Raw genomic sequence first — 26972 nt, 5'->3', positions numbered from 1 at the left:
AGTGGTTGGTATCACGCCTTCGCTAAAATGGGATCTTTCTTTCCATATTTGACAGTTTTCTACCCATCAAATCATGGAAGAAGCTATTTTTGGCACCGTTATGTCACTTTATTGTAGCCATGGTTACTCTGATGACATGTCTTAACTTTTCTTTAAATATCACACACAGTAGATGTCACAGATAAAATGGCCCATTGAATTCTTAAACCAGCCACGATTTACAAGAATGCAGCACATATTACACATCCTCCCGCACAGCACTTCAGCATAGGTGCTAAAGCTTCTATGAGCTTGGGTCTCAAATGTTTTCTCTGCTTAACCACATCAAGAGAGTTGCATATCCTGTTTATCTCTAAACCTACTAGTATCACCTCAGTGACTGATGCAAATTAAAGGTTGGGCTGATACGCTTTTTACAATGGAAAAAGCATATGAATAAGTAATAAGTTGAATTTACTTCACTCAGTCTCACTAGATTCTAGTGATATTAGACTTCAGAAGGCCCTGACTCAGCTCTGCAAGACCTACTTCATAAAAAAGGGGATAAATAACACTAATGTTAATAAGATTAGTGTCTAGACAGTGCACACCTTTTGACAACATGAAAAATGCTATGAGACACAATAGATTCCAGTCCAACACAAAAATTACAAGAGAAGGCAGCATTTAATTGCAGAGAGAACATGCAGAATCAGCCAAGATCACATATCTAAAACAATGCTGCCTTCTGATAGAAAAGTCAACTATGAGTGGATTGCCTGATGTTAGACAAATACACAACCTTGCATTAATGAAGATAAACTATCAAATGTGTCCCTTCTAACTAAGAAACAACCAAATGAATTCACAAACCAAATACTGGCTGCAGGAGGAACGAGGGCAAATTACAAGCAGCTCCTAATAGAGCCTTTTAGTATAACATGCATTAAGACAACACTACTTTGCTTTTGTGCTGCTTTGAAGGTTTTCCCTTTGTATCATCCTTTAAAGCAGTTTGGGGCCGAGTATGAACTTCACAGACATAAAATTGTAACTGTAAGGTGCAATCAGGGATGAGTGCACTGCATTACACTTTACAGCCACACTTTGTAGTGTATATGACAACACATAAAACTTAAGTATGAAACCTAGAGCTGTACATACAACTGAAAGGCTTGATCCTCGGACAAAGGTTCCCTGAACGCACTGGTAATCCCTCCTGTTGTCCACATCAGTAAGAAGAAAAAAAACACCACTCCATTCACAAGACTGTTAAACACTTCAGAGTAAATCATCCACTGCATCGCATATACAGGAAACCAAAGCATTTCCTGTATGCATACGAGGCAAATCAACCGTTTGTATCAACTTGGGAGGTCAACAGTCTTGAATCAGGAGGAAAGCAGCTAGATCTCTGCATAAAGCCTGTGTGTCCTCAAAACGGTGGGAAATCAGTACTTGTCGATCATCAAATTCTGGTAAATTTTGGTTTGTTAAATCCACAAAACAAGCTCACAGTTTTGTAATGTATTTATCCTGTTTTATTTTCATGCCAATTATTAAACCACCTGTGGTCGAGCATTCACAGCTTCTTATTTAAAAATAAAATGTTCTGAAGAGTTGGTGGATGTTTGGATATAACGCCAGCGATAAACTTTTGCCATTGCCGTGTGTATTGGTCACTGTGGAATTTTTTGCAAAATAAACATGCACTGTATGTCAGCATTTGAGTTTGGATTGATTTGTTTTATTGATTAATTTCCTTGAATTAGCCATGTTTATCAAGGCTCAAATCGAGGACTGTAGAGTAACTAGTATTACATCAGAACAGTGATTAAGCACCAAGACTTATTTGCCCTAAGAGATGAAAACACAAACAGTAAATCTACTGAGACCAAACTCAGGTCTTTTTATAATAACAGTAATGATATAACGTACTTGTCATACGTAACAGCCCAATTCTTTATTGTACTTTCTATTATACTAAAGCCTAAAATACAACAATGTAAGCAGGGCATGCTCTCATCAACTGAAGGAAGTAGAATTATTATCCTAATAAAATAATTTTTATACAGATGTATATATTTGTATTCCTCTTTTGAAAGTTGGACATAACGCTGAGGATAAGGTCACAGACAGAGCTCACAAACACAAAAAGATACATAAAATTGAAACTTTTGTCCCTTTAGAAATGACAACAGAAACCGCTTATTACCAACATGGTGAAGTGCTTCTCACAAACTAAACGTAGTTTTATAATTGTAGCGTACAATTGCTTCCGGAGTGTAAATGTTTTTTCCTCCTCGTGGTTTCTCCTTCACATGCTGAAGTTATCACTAACAGAAAGCTTGACCAGCCAGGACCCAAACCCCTGCTGTAACAGGTACGCCCTCAGCATGTTCTTGGCCTCCTGGTACGGCTTCGCCATCCTCTTCAGTGACAAAACAACAACAAAAGTAGTATAAATAACAATGTTCACAGAAATTTTCTGAACCAACTACGCGTCGATCTTCGCAAAATCCATTTTTAAATGTTATATGTAGTGAACAGTTAGGCCACGCGAACAAGTTAAAGTAATGTTAATAAGCTCTAAGTGAGCTAACTTATAAAGTCAATGTCAGTGGATCAGCATTGCAAGACCTGTCAAGAGGTACAAGGAGGTAATGTTGACGGTACCTTAGCTTCTCTGTAGGAGCTCGTGGCCAGCAGATCCTGCCTCTGGGCCTCTTTGGCCACCAACTTGAAGCGGTGTAGCATTGCTGCTTTGCACAGACGGCTTGCCAGAGCAGAGCCACTCTTAAAGGGAGATCTACAACAAGAGAATCAATGTAAAAAAATAATGTATGATTGAATGATTGTAATACAACTATCAACTGTAAAGCTATGAAGTGTTTTCAGATTTTTAAATAAATGCTATCCAGTTACTGTGGTACAGACTTTTTAAGAGTTTTAGAATAGACTACACTTCAGACTAATGCCAGCTTGCTGTATGGTCATCCTTACTCCTCTATTGTCTTGCCCTCCAGGCCATCCACAACCTCCAGGGAGCTGTCTCCTTCGCTCCAGTTGATACCATAGGTAAAATATCCACGGTCTGTGCTGTCAGTAGCTACAGATGGCACCAGGCTGATGTGGGGCCTCATCATGCAGTAGAATGTGGGCAGCTGGGAGGTGATCCCCTCCACGCGCTGGCTCACAGAGATCTCCATGCCACGGATATCACTGCAGCCAGAGTCACCTGTAGGATTTAAGATTTGTTTGTTAAATTCAGTTGTTCAAGTTTACATCCTTCAGGCAATATCCCTGAAATACGTATCTAAATACCTGACTTTGACAGAGAGGTGCTCATTTATCTCTATAGATGCTGATGTTTGTGTTGGGCTGCACTGTAGTTGAGGGTAAATTAATGGGGAAAAAAAACAGTAATCCGAAAATGAACTCTTGCAGGAGCCTGGGTAGAGATCACAAGTTCTCTTTGCTGTCTGTGGCAATACCACTTGTGCTGTATACAGTACATACAGCTTAAAAAAAAGGCAGTTTGGAGCAGCAACGACTAAAATTAAGTGAAAGTATGAGACACAATGCAACCATAACCCTTCTGTTGTTTCATTTGCAGTCATGCGTTTAAGGCAGTGCTCCTAAAAGAGACTCCTTCAGCCAAAATTATCAGGTTGGAGAAGGTAGCATGGAATCTAAATATGTTTAAATTTCAATTCAGAGAAAACCATGATAGTTCTAGTCTAAGGAGCATGATTTGACTTGCCTACGAGGATGCTTTCAACATAGACGGGCTCGATGAAGTGGCTGAGCAAAGCTCCCTGGTATCCCAGCACCTGCCACTGAGTAAGCTTGTCCGTGGCGGACATGCTGACTACCTTGGAGGCAGAGTGATCAAAGGCTGAAGAGAAAACTGAGAACACCTTTAAAAGAAACAAAGCAATCTGTTAAAAGTTGTAAAGCCATTTATGTACTGACTCCATGGTGCATTTAGAAATTAGAATCATAACTTTTGATGCATTGACCATACAAGCAATAATTAAAAAAACATTTTAAAAAATCACCTTGCCCTCCACTGACAGGTGTAGGCTGATTTCATTGTTGACTTGCCATGCAGAAATGGAGAGTGGGTTTAGACGCCTGATTATAGAGCACAGAAATATTTTGCATGTTACTTAACCCAGAGTTGGCATTTTTAGTGACTTTAATAAGGACAAACAAAACAGCCACATAATGTTGAGGGCTAAACCATGGCTTACCAGAGGCTGCGTGACGTACGTCATCATTTACAACTTTGGAATAGCCTGACACAAAAGCTTTATTTGGTACAGGCAGATGGTTCGGAAGACGTCTCTCTATTTGTTAACAATTGTTGAAGTTTGGAAATTAAAAAAAGTCCTTTACAAATGATTTTTCCTATGAAGGGTGTGCAAAAAAACTTTTTTTTGGCTCTGCAACTTTTGTACATCGAGAGCAAAACACTTTACAGTGGATTTACCAAACTGACAACTAAAATGGCATGGGGACACAAGGATACCTCTGAGCTACAGGTAAGAATATATGATAACGCCAGTCACTGGAAAAAGAAAAATATAAATGGTGGCATCAAAATCTGTCCGATTAAAATGGAGACAGCCTCCTGTTTCAGTGGTAAGATCACAATTATGCCTTTAACAAACTGGAATTTGCAGGCATGTTAAAGTAGCCATTATTAAAAGGAAGAATTTATACATCAAGATAAGAGGTGATTCCCAAATTCTGACAAATGTCAGTAGTTTTGAGCAGTAACAATAAATCATCATGCCTTTACTGTAGACCTTTTCACATCAGATGATCTCAGCATCTTGTGACCAAATGGCAGTGAGACACTCAGAGGGATTAAGCTGATGATCAAAAACTCACAGCTTAGAAGGAATCTGAGCAGCACCCTTTGGCAGTTGGTTCACGTAGAGATGGAGGGTGACGCCACTCTTCAGGCTGAGGAGGCCACTGCAGCTGTTGTGCTGGAAGACAGACCTCTCCTTCAGATTGGCCGTTTTGCTGAAGAACATCAGCAGGTGCCGGTACAGAAACCTGCAGCATCAGAATGGCTGGTGATGACATGTCTTATAAATGTGCATAAGAAGAGTTAAAAAGGTGAAGACACACATTTTAAGAGGAAAAAGATCATCAAGAATTATCCAGTAATGGAGCATGAGATTGACAGGCGGATCGGTGCAGCGGCCGCAGTAATGCGGTCGTTGTATCGGTCTGTCGTGGTGAAGAGAGAGCTGAGCCGATTTACTGGTCAATCTACGTTCCTACCCTCACATATGGCCATGAACTTTGGGTCATGACCGAAAGAATAAGATCCCGGATACAAGCGGCCGAAAAGAGTTTCCTCCGCAGGGTGGCAGGGCGCTCCCTTAGAGATAGGGTGAGGAGCTCTGTCACCCGGGAGGAGCTTGGAGTAGAGCTGCTGCTCCTCCACATCGAGAGGAGCCAGCTGAGGTGGCTTGGGCATCTGTTTCGGATGCCCCTGGGACGCCTTCCTCGGGAGGTGTTCTTGGCATGTCCCGCCGGGAGGAGACCACGAGGAAGACCCAGGACACGCTGGAGTGACTATGTCACTCAGCTGGCCTGGGAACGCCTTGGGATCCTCCCGGAGGAGCTGGAGGAAGTGTCCGGGAAGAGGGAAGTCTGGGTGTCCCTGCTCAGGCTGCTGCCCCCGCGACCCGGCCCCGGATAACGCGGAAGAAGATGGATGGATGGATGGATGGATCCAGTAAAACAATCTATATTATAGCTGAGTGTGAACCATCTTTAAAATAGCAAAGTTCACACATTCGACACAATAAATATACCTTGAACTGTAAACAGACAGTGCTAAAAGAGTAATGAAATTTAAACCAATCTTTGTCTCGTAACACTAAACTGTGCGGTAGCTACGGCTGGGCAACATACCAATACTGTATTGTTGTCATGGTATGATGCTATACATCATCTTAGATTTGGGACTTGTTCTAAAACTTGCCTTTACCTACTTTTATATACATTTTATCCACGCTACAGATGATAAAATCTCAGATCTTAATAGAAACTTGCTAAATTTTATTATGAACAAACATATTGGCCTCCGTTTTGTTAAATGGTTGCATATTTCCTTGAATCATATTAGTGGTTAATGGCAATATGTGAAACGTAGGCATTCTCGTGTTTTCAGTTTTTATAATTTGTTAACAGTATTCACCAGTGTGATATATTTTTCGTTACCTCTTCCTCTTTTAGCCACATGAGATTAACTTTGGCAGTTAGAATGATGTGAGATTTGCAGGTTTCCACTGACAACAAGACATGTCCACAAGACATTTTGTAATACACAGTCAAGATTCATATTTCCAACTTGCATATAATGACAATCAGCTTTGACAAGGCAAATCATAACATACATGTCATCTCAGAGCAATGGAGGACTGCTTAACGAAACAACAGGAAATGCAACCACATTCAGAGTCATTCTCAGAGACGTTTGTAGGTTACTGTGGTCTACACTTGTATGTACACTTACTTACCAAACTGGCAAAAGGTACACATTCACACACAGATGTGTTATCTACGTGACCACATTTTACAAACTTCTCTGTGTTAATCTAGATGTTTGGGGCCCTTCATGTGTTCATGAAATACAGTGTTTTCCTATACATGCAATATGGATTGTATGAAGTGAAAAGCTTCTAGAATATGTATAATTACTGATAAAAAAGAACACTTCCACTTTTCACTGCATTGTCAGTTGTATCAGAGGATCACGCTTTGCAACTAACCTCATAAGTGATCTCCTTGCAGTAACCACCGCATGTGAATCATGCACAATCCTCCCACTGGTCGAGGCACTCGCTTTGGTGTTGAAGTTCCCAGTGCCGAAAGCAACCACCTCACATTCCCCAGCTAGAGGGAGAGAGGTTTGTACAGAGGTAAAGAAAGCCTGTTTAGCCAATAGCCACTCGACTGTTCAACAGTTTTGTTCAGTTATTTTGGCTAACATGTAGTTGTAATAACGTATTTAAAAAAAAAAAAAAGAACGTTCTTGAATATAATTGGCCTTAGGATTTCTGGGGCCAATCACTGAGATTATTTTATTTTATTTTATATACTAGTGCAGTGCCAGTAAGAAAAGTGTATTCCTATAAAAAAGTGGGAGGTTAAGGAGCTTTTTCATGGATGGCCAAATGAGGCCGTGTTTGAAGGTGGGGCGTCAGGGATATTTAGGTTTGTTGTGAAATCTGATATTCCAGGGTATAATTGGCTGTTTTGGACTATTTTTGATTTTGCCATTATATTTCATCTTAAAAGCTATTTACTTGGTGTCATTATTTTCAGCACAACCTCACATGTGTGACTGTACAGTTCTTTTTTTTATTTTGACATACTGCATTAACACAATGGACCTAAAATCACAAAAAAAAACATGAAATCGGAGTATATATATATATATATATATATATATATATAAAATCTCATCTCATTAGTGCTGTCAAAATTAACACGTTAATTTTTGTGATTAATTTCAATTATTTAACACGTTAAAAAAAATTAACGCAATTAACGAAGTTGTGTTTTGTTTTCTTTCTGCGGCGGCTGACGTATGTGACGACGTGAGCCGCCAAAGAGAACCATCCTGGCTTAAGATGGATAAAGACAAGGGCGGAACTTGGGGCGGAAAGTTTCACTTTAAAAAGTTGCCAGATGGATCTTTTGAGAGAACCAAAGTAATCTGCACATTTTGTAAAGCCGAATTGAAATACCACCAGGCTACGTAACAGGAGTGTGATACTCGTCGTTGGCGAATAGCGAAACCTGTAAGTGAGAAGCTAACTAATGCTTTGGCTAATTGGGTAGCTAAAAACTGCCGGCCAGTTAGCATAGTAGAAGGCGATGGACTGAGAGAAATCATTCGAACTGCAACGGGAGACGCGTCTTATAATCTACCCTCGAGGGGAACCGTCGTGTCAAGAATACACACTTTGTATGAAGATGAGAGGGCCTGAAGGATGAACATGCTTGAGCTAGCAAAAGGCGTCATGCTCACAGGGGACCACTGGACTTCTGTGAGCAATGACAACTACTTGGGCGTCACAGCGCATTTCACTGATAAAGAATGGCATCTGCAATCGTTTGGACTAACTGAGTAAAACAGAAGAACGACACTATGCTGAGGCATGTGCTACTCATTTTCTGGGTGACGCAAAAGAATGGAATATCGAGGAAAAGTTAACCACACTTGGCATCGACAGTGCTCGTAACATGGTTGCAGCCGCCCGACTTCTTTCATTTGAACACCTGCCCTGCACGGCCCACAGCCTGCAAAGAACCATCGCGGTTTCCCTTCACGACAGTCGGGGTATAAAATTAAATTTAGATGGCAGGTAGGGTTTTAAATTTTACCAGCCAAAATAGGTTTTGACCACTGAAGTGTTCACAATCACAACCTTAACTAACAGATTTCCTGTAGTAAACACTGAACAGCATAAAGATAATTGTTAATTGCCCACTGATTGTTTTTTAGTAGGGAACTATCTAAACTACTACTTCTTCCTCTTGAAAAATAACCCTTTAAATGGTGACTACCGGTGAGATTTTAGAAAAAAAAAAAAAAAAAAAATATATATATATTTTCAGAGTTTCAGAATCTAAGACATGAGACAAAATAGTGTAGAAGTTGACATTGCTGCTTGACAATATGTTAACCTCTTGAGCATTAGAGAACTTTTTTTAACCTTATTTTCTTCATTATGTTATATTTTTTATGGAAACAGAATCTGTTTCCAAAGTCAGTGAGCCACATGATATGGGTACTGAGAAAAAAATCATAATTTCTGCATATTAATATTCATATAAAATAGAGGAAGCACTAATATACAATAACAATAGGTGTGTCTCAATCGTCCAGTTTACTAATACAATCTGCTGCTGGTTTGGAGTCACTGGGCCACATGACATGGAAGATATCGGAAAAACTGCAATTATTTTGTATTAATATATTTATGCTAAGTAATTTAATGACGGTCCCTAAATCAGTCTCCAGCGATTCAGTGCGAGGCTCTGGGAGGTTAGCTGACCGTCGTCCTGCTGCTGACACTGGGAGAACCTCAGTAAAGTCGCGGCTGGACCCGAGTGAATATCCAGAGAATATCCAACCTAAAACTAACTTCACCCCGGTTCGATGAGTCGCCTGTTGCAGCCTTTGAATAGGATGACGAGGATTTCAGTCAGTCAACTTAAACAGTGACTTGTAGAAACACAATCCGATTAATAAAAGTATTTTCAGATTAAACTATCTGCTGTAAAACTTAACTAACCAACTTTCGGACCATGATATACCCCAGGTTCTGTCCCTTGTCAGAACTCACTTACAGGTTTGAATAATGAATGCTGCTGTGGTGTCAGCACAGGCAGAGAACTCAGGGTGGCTGTTCATCAGTTTTGTGAGTTGATCCCTCACAGCATGTGGAATATGGAGGTTGACAGAATTCTTTCTTTCTGAACACAAAGAAAAAAATTAAACTGGTTTTAACTTTTCTCATTACAGATACAGTGAACCCTGAGGGAGGTATGTATAGAAGATATAGAGTAGCATGTCTTTCAGCAGCTATCCTTTTAGCTTTATAGAGTATGTTCCCCAAGACCAACTGGCTGTACTTTAGAGCTTAGTTTGAAATCAAACATGACATGTGTTTCGTTTGCTATACCAGACTGACCAAACACATAACAATTCCCACACTTTTCATCCAATATAGATGTCAACATCATCCCATTAAACCTGAATGTTAGAACATGAACTTCAGTTTCATTTAAGAGAAAAAGTGTACAGAGCAAACCTAACCCTGTCAAAATGTGCAGATTTGACAGATGAGAGTCCTTTTATTCTTCTGTCATGTGTATTTGTGAGAAGTGCTAGACACTGTCAGGTCTGTATTCAGAATAAAAAGCTTTGAAATCTTATCGTGAAGGTGCACTATGCTGCCATCAGGAGAGTCTTATAGGATCATATAGAAATCCAGGATTACCGTGAATGGCTCTATGAGGATGGAAGTCAGAGATGGAGGGCTTCTCTTTCACTGGCAGGGGTGGAGGGACTCCTAAGGAGAAAACAGGCATGAAAATGAATGATCTTTTAATGAAATTGTCTTTTAACAGTCATCATTGACCACTCAATACTTGTCCTCTACCTGCTTGTAGCTGCTTCAACTGAGGCCCCCCCTAATTTTATTCTCACTGAAATGGTTACCAGGTTAGTGACGTATTCGAGCATGTATGCTCATCCGTAATCAAGAATACACAGGTTATGTTCTCAAACATTCTCAAACTGTGGGGTGCACCCCCCTGCTGATTCAGATGAATTTTGCACCGAGCAGACAGGAAGTCAAGCGCCGAAATAACAATATAACATCCGGTTACTTTTCAAAATAAAACGTTTCGTGTTGACACATCACACAAATCTAAAAAAAGAGACAAACACAAGCTCTCCTGCTAATCCTTCGGTCGGGAACTATGGAGCAGGAAATATGACGATGCCTACATAGCTCTTGGGTTTACCATGAACACAGTCGGAAATGAGGTAGGACCTGTTTGTGTTTTATGCCTAAAGACTCTGGCAGGAAACCATTTTGATAGTCAGGTGATTGTATGCAGAATGCTGCAACTCATACAGTGGTTAATACAGATAAATAAATATTATACGATTCTCAATAGTATTTCATTTCAGGGGGGGCGTGAAAACATTTCTGTCCTCTAAGGGGGGCATGACAAAAAATAACTGAGAACCACTGATGTATGTTGTTAGTACATGTTCAAGACAGAAAAGAAAACCAACATCAGTAATAATGACATATATGAGGAAATCAGCACTAGACGTTAGGGCTGGGCGATATGGACTAATAGTCATATCCCGATATATTTAGGCTGAATATCGATATACGATATATATCCCAATATTTTTATGCAAAGTGAGAGCAAATGTTCAGTCAAAATCAAAGCCAAATATGACATGTGGGTGGGAATTTCGTCATTTTAGGGGCAAGTCCATTTGGCCTTCACTTTTTTTTTTGTCAGGGGCACCAAGGCCACATGACAGGGCACAAAGACCACTGAGTAAAATGTGTTGATTTACCTTTCAGACTGATACCATAACATCCTAATTTATAATAAGACATGGATTATGTATTAAAACATTTTTTAAATACCAATATCAAGTTAATGTTACATTACAAAACAGTTTTTTTAAGTAGGGTTAGAGTGAGGTGAGTTTTGTGACACTACACTGAATATTAGTGTTATTGAATATTTCTCCCAAATAGAAATTCCCCAAAATTATGGCAAAGCACATTTTTTCCAAACAAAAAAAATTGTAGAATAACCAGCAGGAGACCACTGATGTGTGGAGTGATTTTGGTGGCACTACACTCTGAATAATAGTGAAGTTCTTGAATATTTTTTGTAGTTTCTCTTTTCAGTGTTGCACTTTGTAGACGGTCCCTGCGCCCTCGTCTCACAGCTGGCTGACCATACAGACCAGAGTTAATGTCCACACGCTCGTTTTGATTAACATACGGTTGTAGCTCGTTGTCTTTCTTACTACGGTAGGAAAGAGCCGTCAGTTGTGTTTTAACAAGGTTTCACTTATGAGTTATTGATCCGGGAAGTTCGAATCTGTGAATATATTTCCAACTTTACCGGACTAAATCCTACCACACAAGTCAGTTACGTATCATGTCAAAACCGGCTGCGCTCGCTCGCTGTGCTGTAAGTTTCGTTCATCTGTTTTGAGACGCTGCTGCTGTTTGAGAGGCTTTCACGTGAGATCATCGTGATGATGAGACTCCACCTGCGCGAACCGCAGACTCACTGAAGTTACTGTGAGTGACTACTGTGCACTCAGGTGGCTGTAATTCAGGGCAAGCCTGCTACGCTGACCGGTGGCCATGCGATGATATTTTTTCACGGGGTATCAAGGCCAAAGTGTGGGGCAACGGCGGCCACCAAAGTGTTTGTTGAAGAGTGCCGGAATGTCTGTTCCAGCCCCTCCCCTCTCTGTGCATGAAGGAGGAGGGGCGGGGGGAGCAGTGCAGAGAGCTCCGGGTCAGCGGTTTGCCTGGAACAAGGATCACAGCGCAAATTTGAACTATATCGATGTATGCGATATGGTCTAATTCCATATCACATTTCAAAAATATATCGATATAAGTTGTATATCGATATATCGCCCAGCCCTACTAGACGTATCATCAAAGTCTGCTGCAGGAGCATGTTATACTTAGACTCTCACCTGATGCTTCAGGCAAAACAGAATTCAGGTTTTCCCAGGTGGGCAGAAGGTCCTGCACAGCGAGCACTGCCGCTTTGAGCCGCGCCTCCTTCTTGGTCATTCCCATGCCGGTCTTGTATTCGACCCCGTCGATCACCACACAGAAGGCAAAATAAAAGCCTTGTATGTTGCCTGGAGAAAAAAAGAGTTGAGAAACTGATTGGAAACAAATACTCAGCTTTGACTCGCCCTTTTTTCAGGTTAAGTGATTATTTTCATTGTTAATTAACCTTTTTATTATTTTCTTGATCAAACAATTACTTTGTTTGCTCTATAAAGACAGAATACAGCAAAAAATAAATGACATCCTCAAATGGTAGATATTCAGTCATTGAGAAGAGAAAGCCGAAAATATTCACATTCAATCAGATCATTTTGACTTTTTTTCTTAATTACTTAAGTAATTCATTTCAAAGGGCACAAAGACATCCTGAGGAGCTTTACCTGTGGTCACTGTTTCCTTTATTTCTAGGTGGAACTGTAAAACCTGGGCAAGCTGATGGAGTAAAGACACGGCATTCACCTCGCCTTGCCTGTACCTTTCAAGTAGCATTTTGGGTGAGACTTTTGGCTTGACAGGATAACCTTAGTTGATGAAATAGGAAAAAATATCAGTTTCTCCACTTGGCAGTAGCTAAAAAAAATCTAACTACAACAATGTATTAACTTCCCTGCAACAGTATCCAGACCTCTACATGGGAAGTCTAGAAGTTAGCATCGGTCTTAGTTATTAAATCAATTATCACTGGTGATAGATATCTTTATAGATATCTGTGGGATTCAAGCAAATCACATTCTGTAACTCAGCAGGTTTTGTTTTTATTTATTTGTTCTTTTAAGTATCTTTTGGATCTTTATATGGCTTTAATTAATAGTACAGTTCAAGATACGACAGGAAACAGGTTGAGAAAGGGGGAGTGACACACAACAAAGAGCCCCAGGCCGGGACTCGAATCCGGGACCACCGCAGCGAGGACAAAGCCTCTGTACATGGGACGTTCGCTCTACCAACTGAGCTAAGCAGCGCCCCAAACTCAGCAGGTTTTAAAGTACCTTTAGTTTGTTGGCCAAAAACATCTTCACTTGGACCACTGGAGGCTGGCAGGGGTTCACATGATTCAGCCAGTCCCAGCTTCGCAGGCAAATTCTTCATGTGGGTTTTTGCAAATGGGGATCCTATGGATCCTCGAAATGATCCCCTTGCTTGAAACATCCTCAACGCTTTCACAAAAACTGGAAAAAAAAGAACAAAATATACTGCAATGTTGAACTGAAACCACATTTCTAAAATCTGAATGATACTGACAAACGAACAATGACATATTAACTACAGTTCCCAAGATAACATCTGAGGACTTTCAGTCATTGTGATCTTTTGAATGATATTACAATTATGATATGATTATTTTTGGATCACAAATGTCATTTTTACTTAGATAGATAAGTTATACTTTATTGATCCCAAGCTGGGAAATTACAGTGTAGCAGCAGCGTTACACACAGAGACAATAACACAGTGAAATTAAAGGAACAACCTAGACATATTAAAATAGCAACAAAAAATGCAATATAATGTATAAAAATATTTAAATAAATAAATAAAAAAGATCATGATGATTTGAAATGCATTTGGTTTGTGCAAACATGTTCTCCATCTTCAGGAGATCAAAAGTTATAGACCAGGGCATCTCCGCACCACTCCAGTAGGGCTGTTTCATAAAAATGCAGTTATTTCACATATTTCAGCTATATCATAAAAGCTATTACTGCACCTGTGGCCATATTACCATCAGATTTCGATTGATTGTCCAGCCCTTCTGTCAGAGGTTCAAACTAGAGCCGCACAATTAATCATAATTCCCAGAAGCTGAATTGTTTGTATTTTTCCTGATAAAGGTAACCGTCTGACAAAACAGCATTAACATTATAGAGAGGTATTAATTACTGATGTCATTGGATAGAAATGTCATACTAACACATTTTTTGCAGTGGAAATGAAATTCATGCCAAAATGTTCGTTCCCATTAATCGTGAATCTGTCAAAAACAATTGCAACATGATTTTTTGAACCATACAGTGCAGACGTAGTTCAAGGGCATCCATTAACTAACACTGTGTGGAGCGGCAGCAGGTTAGCTTAGCTGCGCAAGTGCTTCACTCACTGGGAAACGTGGTGAGCTAAATAAGCTAAAGCTAAATATTCTAGGGTAGGCGAGGGGAGGGCAAACAACGGAGACAACTAGTCGCTAGCTAACCCTGACGCTAACGCTAGCTAGCAGGTGTCATGATAAACTTAACATTTCGCCTATCAAAATTATAATTTCAAAACTCACCGACCACGACCAAAATTGCCCCTAAATTCAGAGTTAACGTTGATAAAAGCCTTTAACGTGACATTTCGGGCCAGCTCGGACACTCACCGTTCACGTTCGGCTTCTCTGGACGGCGGTGGGCGTGTCTAACGCACGTGCATTGCCGGTTGTCGTTTGAGTGATGGCGTGCAGAGATCGTCTGAAAACCACGATGATCTACACTGTCTGGAAAAAATTCGACGGAGCGCCGAAGTCACGCCTCTTCCGGTGGGTCCCATAGGAGCTTATTTCTGAAAAAACTTTGGTAGTGAATGGAGAAAGACAAACAATTTTTTGCTCTGCCTTTACTGTGCCATCAATCATGAATCATGTTTGTCAATTTAATAGATAATTTTCCAAGTCAAGAAAGTCTCAGTTTGTTGTAAGTAAAATATCATGTCATTTTGTGTTAAACCACTCAATGAACTACATCGTCTCATCAACACATGTCAGCAGCACCAACATAGAGCCAACTCAGCTTAGAAAAGGTACTAAAAAAAAAATGAAAATCACAATAAATCTGCTCATATTGACAACTGCAGTTAAGTGAAAGGGTAGTTTGTTGTGAGTAAGCTAGTATACAGGCCCCGCTCTACAATGTTTAAGTTATGTTGTTTTGGTGACGATTCAACGAGACAACGTCACTAACGTGACTGCTGGCTGTGTATTATTTAAAATAACGTATTTTCAAAACCTTATATCTCATTAGATTTATGACAAACTGCAACTTTAGTGATTTAGAAAATTGTCTCTTTTAAATTGACAAACTTTGGGTTATAGCTGCCTTTCGATTGGCAAGTTACTGCCACAGCATTCACTTGGATTTTCCGTGAGATCCAATCAACCTCCTGCTGAGCTACACGCTCGTATTGAAATATGGTAACTTCCACCTCCACCAAAACAAAATGGCCATGATGACCTCAATGTTGGCTTAACTTTTTAAGCCATAGTCCCGGTGGGTTGATATTTGTTGACCCCGAATTTGTCCTCTGGTGACACTATGAAGGAGAAATTTGTGGTATTTATTAAAATTGAATACACAAGTGACTATGAGGAACTTTAAGTTTTGTTGATTCTAGATGCCCCTTTTAACAAAAGCGGTACGACACCAGCGCCTGCTGTTGTAAAGATCTTTGCTAGCTTGTGCCAGCGTGTTTTGGAAATGAGTGACAGAAAGACCAGAGGATGGATCGTGATGAGGTAATGTATTTATATGCAATTTTATATATATATATATATATATATATATATATATATATATAGATATATATATATATATACATACATATGTGTGTGTGTGTGTGTGTGTGAAATATGTGATCACACCCAAGCACAGGCTATGAGCATATAAAGATAGCAGTCTTCACGTTGATGGTCTCATTTGCTGTTACAGGTCATTTAAAATCATCAGAGTAATCACAAGACTGTTTCAAAAACATTTTTCCTCGTTCCTTGTAACCACTGTAAGTTGGCGTGTCAATGTGCACTGGCTAGCATGTGGGCTAGTCATAAAACATACAAATATTCTGCGATTATATAAAAAAGGTGTTGCTGTGACTTTTTGTCAAGGAGCACTGAACTGTTTTTTATTTGTACCAGAACTCTTGGAGGCATGTCAACTGAGATCCCACAATACCTAACAACTTATCTCAAATCCCATTGAAAAAGAATAATGGCCACATTTAGTGTTTTCTAAGGCTCAGTTGGTCTTCAATGTGAATCTTGCTATCAGATGCAAATTAAGTAATTGCCATAATTGTTGCTTTGTCTCAGTTTATTCATTCTGCTGAAATCATTGGCCAATGATTTAAGCAGTCTGAAACCTCTACAACCCTCTTTTACTGCTTTAACTTACAGACCTGGATCGTAACTCACTCACACTCACTTTTTACATTTCAGTGGCTGCAGCAGATTTTCCACAAGGGGGGACTTTTTGTTAATTGTGACCTTTAGTTCTATACAGGCAAATGCATCACTAACAGATAAGGGAAGTAATAACAGCAGCAGTTCATACCTGCAGATGAAGACTAGATATTTCCAATCATACACAAAAAGAGCAATCTGCAGACAGGGACCAAGTATAACTATAGTAACCAACTCAGGTAGCTTTTATTTTCCTACATTGTACATTTCATATACTGTATTTTTTTAAGGATTAACAGACCACAACTGTTAAATGAGAACAGACATTAAAATGAACAAACTGTTCACACATTGAACTTTTTTTAATACTTTTTCTTGGAAGTTGTGTGTCTTTTCATTTCTGCATGAAGGAAACAAAACCAAGTGCTCAGATTATGACTGAGTGTCCTGATTCGTTTGCACCTTTGACCCAAGTCAAGTCAGTTTTTGGCCCATTCAGCTCTCTGACGCCTGACAAATACATTTCGTTCCACTGAAACTCAGTGCAAGTTGTGAAAATTTGAACTGCGATGTATTAGAAAGTGGGCTTCCTCTCTCACCTCCCACTACACGCTGATACAATGACACTTGTGGTTTATTGGTACATACACAGGGGCAGCTTCCTCCTCTCTGACATACATTTGCTGACGGCAGATCACACTCCTACTCTTGCATTCTGCATCCTCACCAAGACAAAATAAATACACCTCCAATACCTTCAGCAGAGTAATTTTTATTTTGGTACCCACAAGTGTTCTGTAAGTGACTGGTTTTGTAGTTTAGGAATTTCCCTACATCCGGAACAGAACAAGTGCTGTGTGCTTTGGATTATTCTATCACCTCACACTGACTGCTTTAGGGGTTTTTGCACCTTTCTGCTTTATTTATAGACAAGGCATAGTCTCAGTCATACAACAACAAAATGACAAGGAAGGTCACGGGACACCATTTTCACTGAAGCAACAACAGACACAGTATCCAGATAATGATAGTTGGATTTTGTTTTCCTTTTGACTTCATATATCAAATAAGGTTTCAGAAAGTTACAAAATCCACCTTTGGCAGCTTAAAAAATAATGTGTTGCATCCTGTAGTTTAATTCAAACACAAAATGAGCTGTCAGGAGTCTTCTCACTGTGATGCTTCAGGGAAGCCAGATTCAAGACAGACAAATGTTCTGCTATAAGCCCCTGTAAAACTTCAACATGTCCTTATAGCACTGTTTTGTGCATGGCTCAATAAAAAGAATACATCTATGTTAATTTGTGAGCTTTAGAGGGGCTGGTAGATGGATGTCGTTCCCTTTGGACAGAGTCAGGCTAGCTGTTTCCTCCTGTTTCCTGTGTTTGAGCTAGTCTGTGCGACTAGCTGTAGCTCAATTCTAGCTTTATATTCACTATACAGACTTCAGATTGATAGCCTATTGATCTGCTCATCTCCATAGACAAGACCCCAAATAAGCGTACTTCAGTCAGGACAGATATTTAAGACAAACAAAAGAGAACGAGAGAGTTTTAAGTAAGATTACATTGATTTTGAACATGATAAACATAGCATAATAAACGTCGGCGCATGGCCCCAGCAGGAAGTAGGTTACCATGGGAAGTTGGAATTTGGTATGGCCAATACAAACAAGACTTTCCCCTAAGTGTAGACACTGGGGGTGGTGATGAGGAATGGAGCTCGATGTGGCACATTTTAATGCAAGGGAAATTTCTGATCAAAGGGTTGATTACAGTTGCCAGCCACATCTGGCTGAGATGTTAAAGGGGAGGACGTGGGTTGCAATGTTGGTACTGTGCTGAAATGACAGCAGAGAGAGAACACTTTTAAAGTTTGTCAACTGCAATTGATTGGATGAAAAGGAGAATAGAGGGCATGCCTGAAGAGGGTAATGGGGGTGATCAGTGATCTAATATCGCTGTCTTGGTGTTGTTCCTACAACATCCTAATTTATGTTGCTAAAGCACCATCAATGCATATGACCAGCCATAGTCTTGTAATGTTTGATCTTTGCCAAAAATACACACATGGAAGAAATTAGCCTGAGGGGACCTTTTATGCTTTTCCTTACTTTTTATATGTTCTTTTGCAAATAAAAGATCTTGAAAGTTAGGAAGGTCAAAGTCCACCCCAACAGAAGCTCCTCTCTCCCACACTGCTCCACTGTCCTACCTTTAATTTGGTGCTTTTGTGTCATCACACTACAACACAGAATCATACATGCAGAAATAATGCCGTGTGTAGGAGAAAGCTGATGTGTTTCCTGAGCACTAAAGCATGTAAATCTAATCTTGTGGTAACCCAAAACAAAATGATGAACTTGAAAATTAGCATAATATGTCTCCTTTAATGTTGTGGAAAGGTCTATTTGAACCCAAACCAATGTTTTCTAATCCTCCCCAAGTATTTCAGTAACCTTAACCTAACCAAGTGGTTGTGTTGCCTAAACTTAAAGCTGCAGTCTGGAGTTTTGAGAAAAAAGTTGACTTAGATAATTTGAATGATACAGCTCCCAGGTCAGTCCTTCGTCCTCTCTGCCTTCTAAGCCCCTCCTACAGGGGAGTTTTCTCTCTGGCTCAGTCCAATTTTTCCTTTGTTTTTACACTGATTTTCTCCGTCAGTCTTCTTATTTCTTCTCTTTGACGTGGGGCATTTATTGGCTCTGTTGTTGTTGTCTGTTCTCTGCTATTGTTTACAGTTTGAGTTTGAGCTTGAACTATCTGACCAGGTGAGAGCAGACGCTGCGCCTGCATGGGGAAGGGGCACTGCCCAGTATGCGCTGTGCGGGAGAGAATGGCTGCCAGCAGCAGCATATGCACGAGAATGATTGACACTTCTTAGACATGCCCCTTGGCTCTGATTTGTTGTGTTGATCGGGGAGCAGTGGATTCTTGTAAATAAAATGGGCCACTGGGTGGAGCCACAGAGAGCTAACCTGTATTTTATTCTACTATCAGTATAATGACAATTTTAGCAGATAAAACACAAAAATCGTTACAGACTACAGCGTTAACCAAACTGTGACAGAAAACTTAAAGGGGAAAAAAAACCTAACATGAATCCCAGTCTCCTAGATAAATGAATGGGCTAGAATAAACTATGGTCCCCTGTCAGACACAATGTCCATAGAGATCCCGTTGAGACATGGACGACTAGCATGTTAGCGGTCTCTAAAGCAGACAGGAGTTTAGGCAGGGGGACAAAATGTACAGCTTTAGAGAATCTGTCCACAATAATGAGTATGGCAGTGGTACCTTCAGAAAGGGACCAGGTTCGGTAGGGCACAAGCAATGGTCGTAGCAGGCCAGTAGGGGAGCGATGACAGCGATTGCCGTGGGCACAGACGGAGCATGCAGAGATGAACTCCTTGGTGCCGAGGTAGACTGTGGGCAACCAAAAGCGCTATGCGGAAGAGGGATAAGGTCCTCAGAAACCTGGTTGACAAGCACATTTAGAAGAGTGCCCCCACTGGAGCACTAGGTTGAATCCGGGACAAACCTTCAGTGGGGTGGGCAGTCACACGGGGGAGGCTGAGAGCGCTGCACCGCCAGGATGGAGCGCTCCAACTTTCACATAGTTGCAGCCACCACACACTGGGGGAAGGATCAGTTGGAATAGCATAGCTAAAGCTGGTATTAATGGTGGAGGATATTAGACTATATATGCAGATTATGGCTCAGCGCAATAGGTGTGAGGGGGTGGCTGCCTGTGGTTAGGGGCTTGACATTGCATATGCACAAGCAACTGCCAGAATCGAAACTTCCAATTCTCTAAAGGGTCATTATGAAAGGCTACTGGCTTCACTGTTTTCAGTTCCCCTCTTGAACCATTGGATCAATGATTAGCAATTATGAGAGCATAAAAAGTAAAGTGGAACAAGCAGCCCACAGGCAGCGAGAAATGAAGGTCACCACAGGAACAAATATGGTTTTTACCTCCCACGCAGGTTGTAGGGACAAGGTTTGAATCAACTTCTCTGATCAGTCACACTTGAAAAGGGAAAGGATGCGGTCTGAAATGAGTTTGCAAGCTCCCTCCTCCTGTTAATCTTCCCATAAGCAGCATGATAAAGGAAAAAGATGACTCACTTGACTTTAAGTTTGTGACCTTAAACAGAGTTTAGTTTTCCCATTATTGAAGCTGGACGAGAGGCAGTTTGGTTTGTTTTTCTTCTCTAAGGGGGTAGATTTCATCTGTTGGTTTATAGTTTATATGTTCATAGAAACTATTTGTTGTGAATATAACCTTGATCTCTTTCATCATTCCTTTTTAAAATTCATTTCAGGCATGTAGCTGACTAATAATAGAATAAAAACAAGAGAGATTGATAATCTGATCTGAATCTGTGTCTGCACTTCTTTATAAACAGCCAAGATAATTACATAAATATGTTTTATTTACAGGAAATATAGACCAAAAAAATTATAATTTATGTACATATGTACGTAAATAAAGGCATAACCTGCGCAAGAGAAAATGTTTTAAAGTTTAACTATCTATTGTGGGGTTGTTTGTGCAGCATGGAAAAATCACAACATCCCTGATCAGAAGTGAAACCATCAGCCTTGGAAATATTTGGTGTTATTAATAACTGCATACACGTCTGCACTCACTCATCAATTTGGAAAAGCTAAACCCCAACTAAAAGCCATTACGGGCCATGGAATTTCCCACAGCAGATTTTCAGGACACCACCATCTCTTACAAACTCAGACAGAAACTATTTTTTTCTTTTATTTGAAGTTATTTTGGAAAAATATAAAATAAAAAAATAATGCACCAGATGCAATAGGCTTGAGCATGGCATTAGCATGCAACGGGTCATGACATATAGAATTTGATGTAATTTGCATGTGTGATAACTTACACCGATCAGTCATAACATTATGACCACTGACAGGTGAAGTGAATAACACTGATTATCTGTTCATCATGGCACTTGTTAGTGGGTGGGATATATTAGGCAGCAAGTGAAAATGTTGTACTCACAGTTGATGTGTTAGAAGCAGGAAAAATGGAAAAAAGGATTTGAGCAAGTTTGATAAGGGCCAAATTGTGATGGCTAGATGACTGGGTCATAGCATCTCCAAAACGGCAGCTCTTGTGGGGCTTTCCTGGTCTGCAGTGGTCAGTATCTGTCAAAAGTGGTCCAAGGAAGAAACGGTGGTGGACCGGCGACAGGGTCATGGGCGGCCAAGGCTCACTGATGCACGTAGGGAGCGAAGGCTGGCCTGTGAGGTCGGATCCAACAGACAAGCTATTGTTGATCAAATTGCTGAAGAAGTTAATGCTGGTTCTGGTAGAAAAGTGTCAGAGTACACAGTGGATGGCAGTTTGTCGGGTATGGACCATGGGGCAATGGAAGAAGGTGGCCCGGTCTGATGAATCATGTTTTCTTTTACATCACGTAGATGGCTGGGTGCATTTGCGTCGCATACCTGGGGAACACATAGGACCAGGATGCACTATGGGGAGAGGGCAAGCCAGCGGAGACAGTGTGATGCTTTGGGCGACGTTCTGCTGGGAAACCTCGGGTCCTGCTATCCATGTGGATGTTACTTTGACACGTACCACCTAGCTAAGCATTGTTGCAGACCATGTACACCCTTTCATGGAAACAGTATTCCCTGATGGCTGTGGCTTCTTTCAGCAGGATAATGAGCCACAAAGCAACAATGGTTCCGGATGGTTTGAGGAGCTCAACGACGAGTTTGAGGTGTTGACTTGGCATCCGAATTCCCCAGATCTCAATCCAATCAAGCATCTGTGGGATGTGTTGGACAAACCAGTCCGATCCATGGAGGCCCCACCTCGCAACTTACAGGACTTAAAGGATCTGCTGCTAACATCTTGGTGCCAGATACCACAGCACACCTTCAGGGGTCTAGTGGAGTCCATGTCTCGCCGGGTCAGGACTGTTTTGGCAGCAAAAGGGGACCAACACAATATCAGGCTGATGGTTATAATGTTATGCCTGATCGTGTATATAAACAATAGACCATTAACAGGCTTTCTAAACCAACTTCTATCGCTGTTTACTTATGAAATTAAATTTACATATGAATTTATCAAAATATAGTGCGTACATCTTGATCTATGTGCAGGATTCTGAAGACTACTTGTATAGTTTGTATTTCACACTACCACTGATGAGGTATTTTGCTTTTGTAACAGTAGAGGGCAGTGTAAGAATGGAGATTAACTAAAGTCAATGACACAAACTTAAGGTTACATATTTCTCATAATGTGATTCATTCAAATGTTTAGTATCTTTCAGTGTTAATGATAGTGATAATGACAGGCCTCAGCAATATAAGTGATAATGAGTCAGCAGGGTTTGATAGGGGACATAAAAATGTCAGTTAAGGCAGTTAGTATTCACCTCATTAAAGATGGCCACATACTGCAAAAGTTAAGGCAAACTCCCTGTTTCCTGAAAACTTTTAGTTTGTTTCAGATAATTCTGTAATATCTGAAAAGAGTGAGAATTTAAAAAAATATCACAAAGTCATAACGTTATCCTCTTTTTCCAAAGCATTTGTAATCAAACAGAATCTAAATAGAATACATTACTTTTTATTACATTTAATGCCATTCACAGGCCTTTTTCACACCTCATGAGTGCAGTCTGGACAGTAAATGTGCTCTGAAGAGAACATGATAGACCTACATGTTTATTATTTATGATGAGAAATAACACATCCAGCTCTCTGGGCTTAACACATGATGCACACATGGGCACATCTTTCCAAGTATGATCTACACATAATGGGCTGTAGCGAGCTACACTTACCACTTAAATGGCCAGAGTGCCCCCAGACCATCAGAAACCAGAGCCTAGCGCCCCATGGCTAACGCATGTTTGCTCTGACAGCAGCACACCATTGATAAATAACAGCAGCTCTTCTTTAGCCTGCTGCTGCAGTCGCGTTCAGCTGCAGCTCTCCAATGCGTCTCCACAGCCAAGATTGAATCTTCCCCATTCATTAGACTAAGTGGATGAGGCTCTCTAATAGGGGCTCCCTTCCCCTCAATAATTGCCGTTGATTGGCGTAAATTAGACCCTAGTTGCCAGACGAGTGATTCTCGACGACGATAATCCGATTCCAAACTCAAACTAATAGGATTTTAACTCTGGCTTTGGCCTAATGTCCGTCTGCAAACCCTGGCGATGGCCCTATGCCCCATCTATCCGACGTCCTCTGGATCATATCTGGGCCAGGCCGAGCTGAAGTGGCAGTGGTGTGTGGATTCAGCAAGTGGGGGGTCAGGTCATCGCTGCCTTGCGCTCAGTGACTCATCCCCCTGCATGACATTCTTGGCATCAATTGGTCATTCATGTGTGTCACTTACATCATCAAGCGAACATGCGTGTGAATGAGACTGGAGTCTGCTGGAGCACAGAGCGGACGTTGGATGTCTTCAGTTGACACGTAGCCACAATGTAGGCCTGGATACTGACTGTGTAATGACTGTTATAAGCAGTAACAGAGAAAATACATTTTCTGGTAGCTCTGCCCACTTTATCCAGGCAGGACAGAGAATTGTATAAAGAACCTACACTGTGGCATAGGGGAACAGGGATAGATACCAATTCCAGTGCTACTGGTGACAGCATATACTAGCAAAGCCAAGCAAATAAAAATGCTTGAAGAAAAGAAAGAGACAAGGAGAGCTGCCATGAAAAATGGAAGGTAGCCTTGCAAGTGGGGTGGCGTCATGAGGAGGGAGGGGATTGCTAACTGCTAAATGTACATGTAGTCAGCTAAAATGATGGAATTGCTTAAAGCAGCTTTAATATTTGGGAATCACTGTATATGAATATGTATGGTCCAAACCATTTGCAGTGTTCTGGCACTGGGGACTACAGATAAAAAAAGGTAATTTACCTTTTGACTCATTCTGGCATTTTGTTTACATTTTACCATGTTTTTATGATCTGCATTGCTCCTTCTTAAATAAACATACTTTAAGTCAGAGATAAACAGTTTATGAACAACATTATGAATTGTACCTGTACAGGTAGTGTCTTGTTATGTCTTATGTCTGCCACTAGAGGTCTCTCCATCAAACCATTGAAACAAAACTTGATAATGCCATAAAGTGGCGTAGGATCGTGGGAGTTGCTCTCTTCATTGTTCAACAATCACTATTGTCATTGCCATCAAGTTTTATTTACGCCAGGTTTGGTCACGAAAGCAGACTTCCTTCCTCTCCCTCCTTCCTCACCGCCCCCACTGTCATTTCATCTGATGTTTTCCTGGACATATCAACGGCAGGCAACCAAATGTAACACACTACTAATAAAATGAAGCGTTTGAACATTCTGGATGAGATAAATTAAGTGCTCAACCTAACAAAATATATTACAAGTCTTTAACCATTTAAGAGCTGAAACCTGGAGCATCGCTTCTATTTTTTGTCTGGTGTGATGTGGGATTGAAAGACGCAGAAACACCACCCAATTTCATCCTCAATAACCAAAATGCCACCTTTCTATGTGCTTTGACAAACAACATGAGGTGTACAAGACGAGCATCCTGAATGTTCTTTTGTCATTCAGTTGATAAGGGGACGGTGCTACTACTAAGGCCCGAGGACTAATGAATCTCCACTCCATTACGGCTGAATCGGACAGATTGCTCTCCCGGAGAAATGAATTGAGTTTTTTGTATTTGTGAGATCATTCTCCCTCCATTAACTGCTCTTTATCCCGTCTCTTCATCACAGGCAAATCAGGTTAGGCAGCCATGATTAGCTGGGGTGGCCTCCCTTTTTAAAAGGTAATTGGGTTTGGCGGCTCAGCTGATAGTGCCATTAGGACCAATAAAGGCTGGGCTTGGCTCGTCGAGTGAAACAGATTCTTCAGCAGCAGATGGCAGACGGAGAGAGAGGCTCTGATGCATTGAGGGCCAAAAACAAAGTTTGTGTAACCAAAGTAGTTTGGGGGCATCTTCTTTATTCATAACACCATCCCCCTACCCAAGTGGCTTTTAATATGCTGAACAGTGATTACAGAACTATTTCGCCATGACAATGTGTATTTTTTTTATTGGGATAATTATTCATTCATGCAGAAATATTTTAATTGTGTATTTGGGCAAAGATGTCACTAAGGACTGAGGAGGGAAAGAGAAATCAGTTTCTCTCACACAAATATTGTGTAACACCTTGTTGTTGCTAAATTATCTTTTTTGTTAATCACCCACAGTCTGCATCCTAACCTACCTGTATGCAAAAAAAGCAATCAGCAGCTGATGACTATCAAAGATGTCGAACGAAGTTGTGCAGCTCGACCAGCCATCGATCCCCCTCCAACTGTATCATCTCCTGTCATCTGGACTAAAGGAAAGGTGAACTTGCCAATTCCGAGAAATCCTGCAAAGCCCCAGATAACCTTACTGCATCTGGGGCTTTGTCCTATAGGAAAAGGTGCATTAGTGGTGACAGGAGGCCCAGTGGGGACTGGTGCTGATGGGAGATTTAGACGGCTGGAGGTGGGCTTGTGTATTATGTGGCTGGCCATTGCTGTGACTGTCTCCCTCTTATCTCTTCCACTGAGGGGGTCCGATCCCCACTGTCCCTGTTATCTGCAGGTTGAACTTCGTTTCTCCCCTTTGCCTTCCCGTAATTGTCCCGTTTTGGTGGACGGGGGTACTGGTCACGTGAAAGGTGACTCTGTTGTCTTCTCTTCAACCAACTGCAAAGTTCATGTAAAGAAGCCATCTTTTTGTATCATCTTTAAATCATTTGTGGGATTTGATTTCAAGACAGTGCTATATTCATAATATGATCAACTGGCTTTTTGCTGACCTTATCGACCTTGAGGATGGTTGGTTTTTGATTTGCTGCAAAATTAAGCAAGCCATGTCAATGAAAGGCCACTGTCTGACTTTTTTCACATAGATTTTTTCAGAGAGGTTTTTAAGAGCAGGAGAAAAACTGAATAAACATAAAGGAAATGCAATCATCTATTCTGCTTCCGTGCGTCTGTTTTTGTGCCTGCACACACACACGCACACAAACACACACACAAACGCAGTGATGTATTGCTAGTATAACCAGAGGGATGCAGTACATTTTCACCTGAGAGCTGCACATTTCCAGCCCTCCTAAATAAAACATTGTGTCGCCAGGCGCCGGTAAGTGTCCCTCAAAGAGCAGAGGGAGGAAGGGCGAGGGTAAAAAGCGTCCAGGTTAAGTTGTTTGAAAGGCCCCGGGTATTAAGAGGCATTTTACACTTAAGAAGTTGGTTTCGCTGGGTTTTCTGTTTCCCCTCTTATTGATTGATGCTCAACTATCAATGCATAATAGAAAAGCACTCAGAGCAAATGCAGGGTTATGGCCTTGGGAGGGAGTCGGCAGACGAGACTGCAGCACCCCCCCACTCCAATGCC

General features: G+C 40.9%; 1 protein-coding gene across 4 annotated transcripts; it reads right to left on the bottom strand.

Moving 5' to 3' along the window:
* Positions 1-647: 647 nt before the first annotated feature.
* On the bottom strand, positions 648-14861 carry adad1 (adenosine deaminase domain containing 1 (testis-specific)). Of its 4 annotated transcripts, none has more exons than XM_030395396.1 (13): positions 14740-14861; positions 13373-13552; positions 12764-12904; positions 12281-12451; positions 10023-10094; positions 9370-9495; positions 6780-6903; positions 4879-5049; positions 4041-4116; positions 3743-3899; positions 2983-3217; positions 2656-2788; positions 648-2410 (listed from the first exon to the last, which is right to left on the bottom strand). In XM_030395396.1, exons 2-13 carry the CDS (start codon positions 13530-13532, stop codon positions 2297-2299), a joined length of 1680 nt encoding a protein of 559 aa, XP_030251256.1. In that variant the 5' UTR covers positions 13533-13552; positions 14740-14861; the 3' UTR covers positions 648-2296. The 4 variants fall into 4 exon arrangements, with proteins under 4 accessions (XP_030251256.1, XP_030251257.1, XP_030251258.1 ...); XM_030395397.1 differs by having other exon boundaries at positions 1705-2410; positions 14653-14761; XM_030395398.1 differs by lacking the exon at positions 9370-9495 and having other exon boundaries at positions 1705-2410.
* Positions 14862-26972: the final 12111 nt, after the last annotated feature.

Source organism: Sparus aurata, chromosome 18, assembly GCF_900880675.1.
Source record: "Sparus aurata chromosome 18, fSpaAur1.1, whole genome shotgun sequence".
Lineage (NCBI taxonomy): Eukaryota > Metazoa > Chordata > Actinopteri > Spariformes > Sparidae > Sparus > Sparus aurata.
Note: the sequence above shows the minus strand (reverse complement) of the source record. Positions and strands in the feature narration are given on the sequence as shown.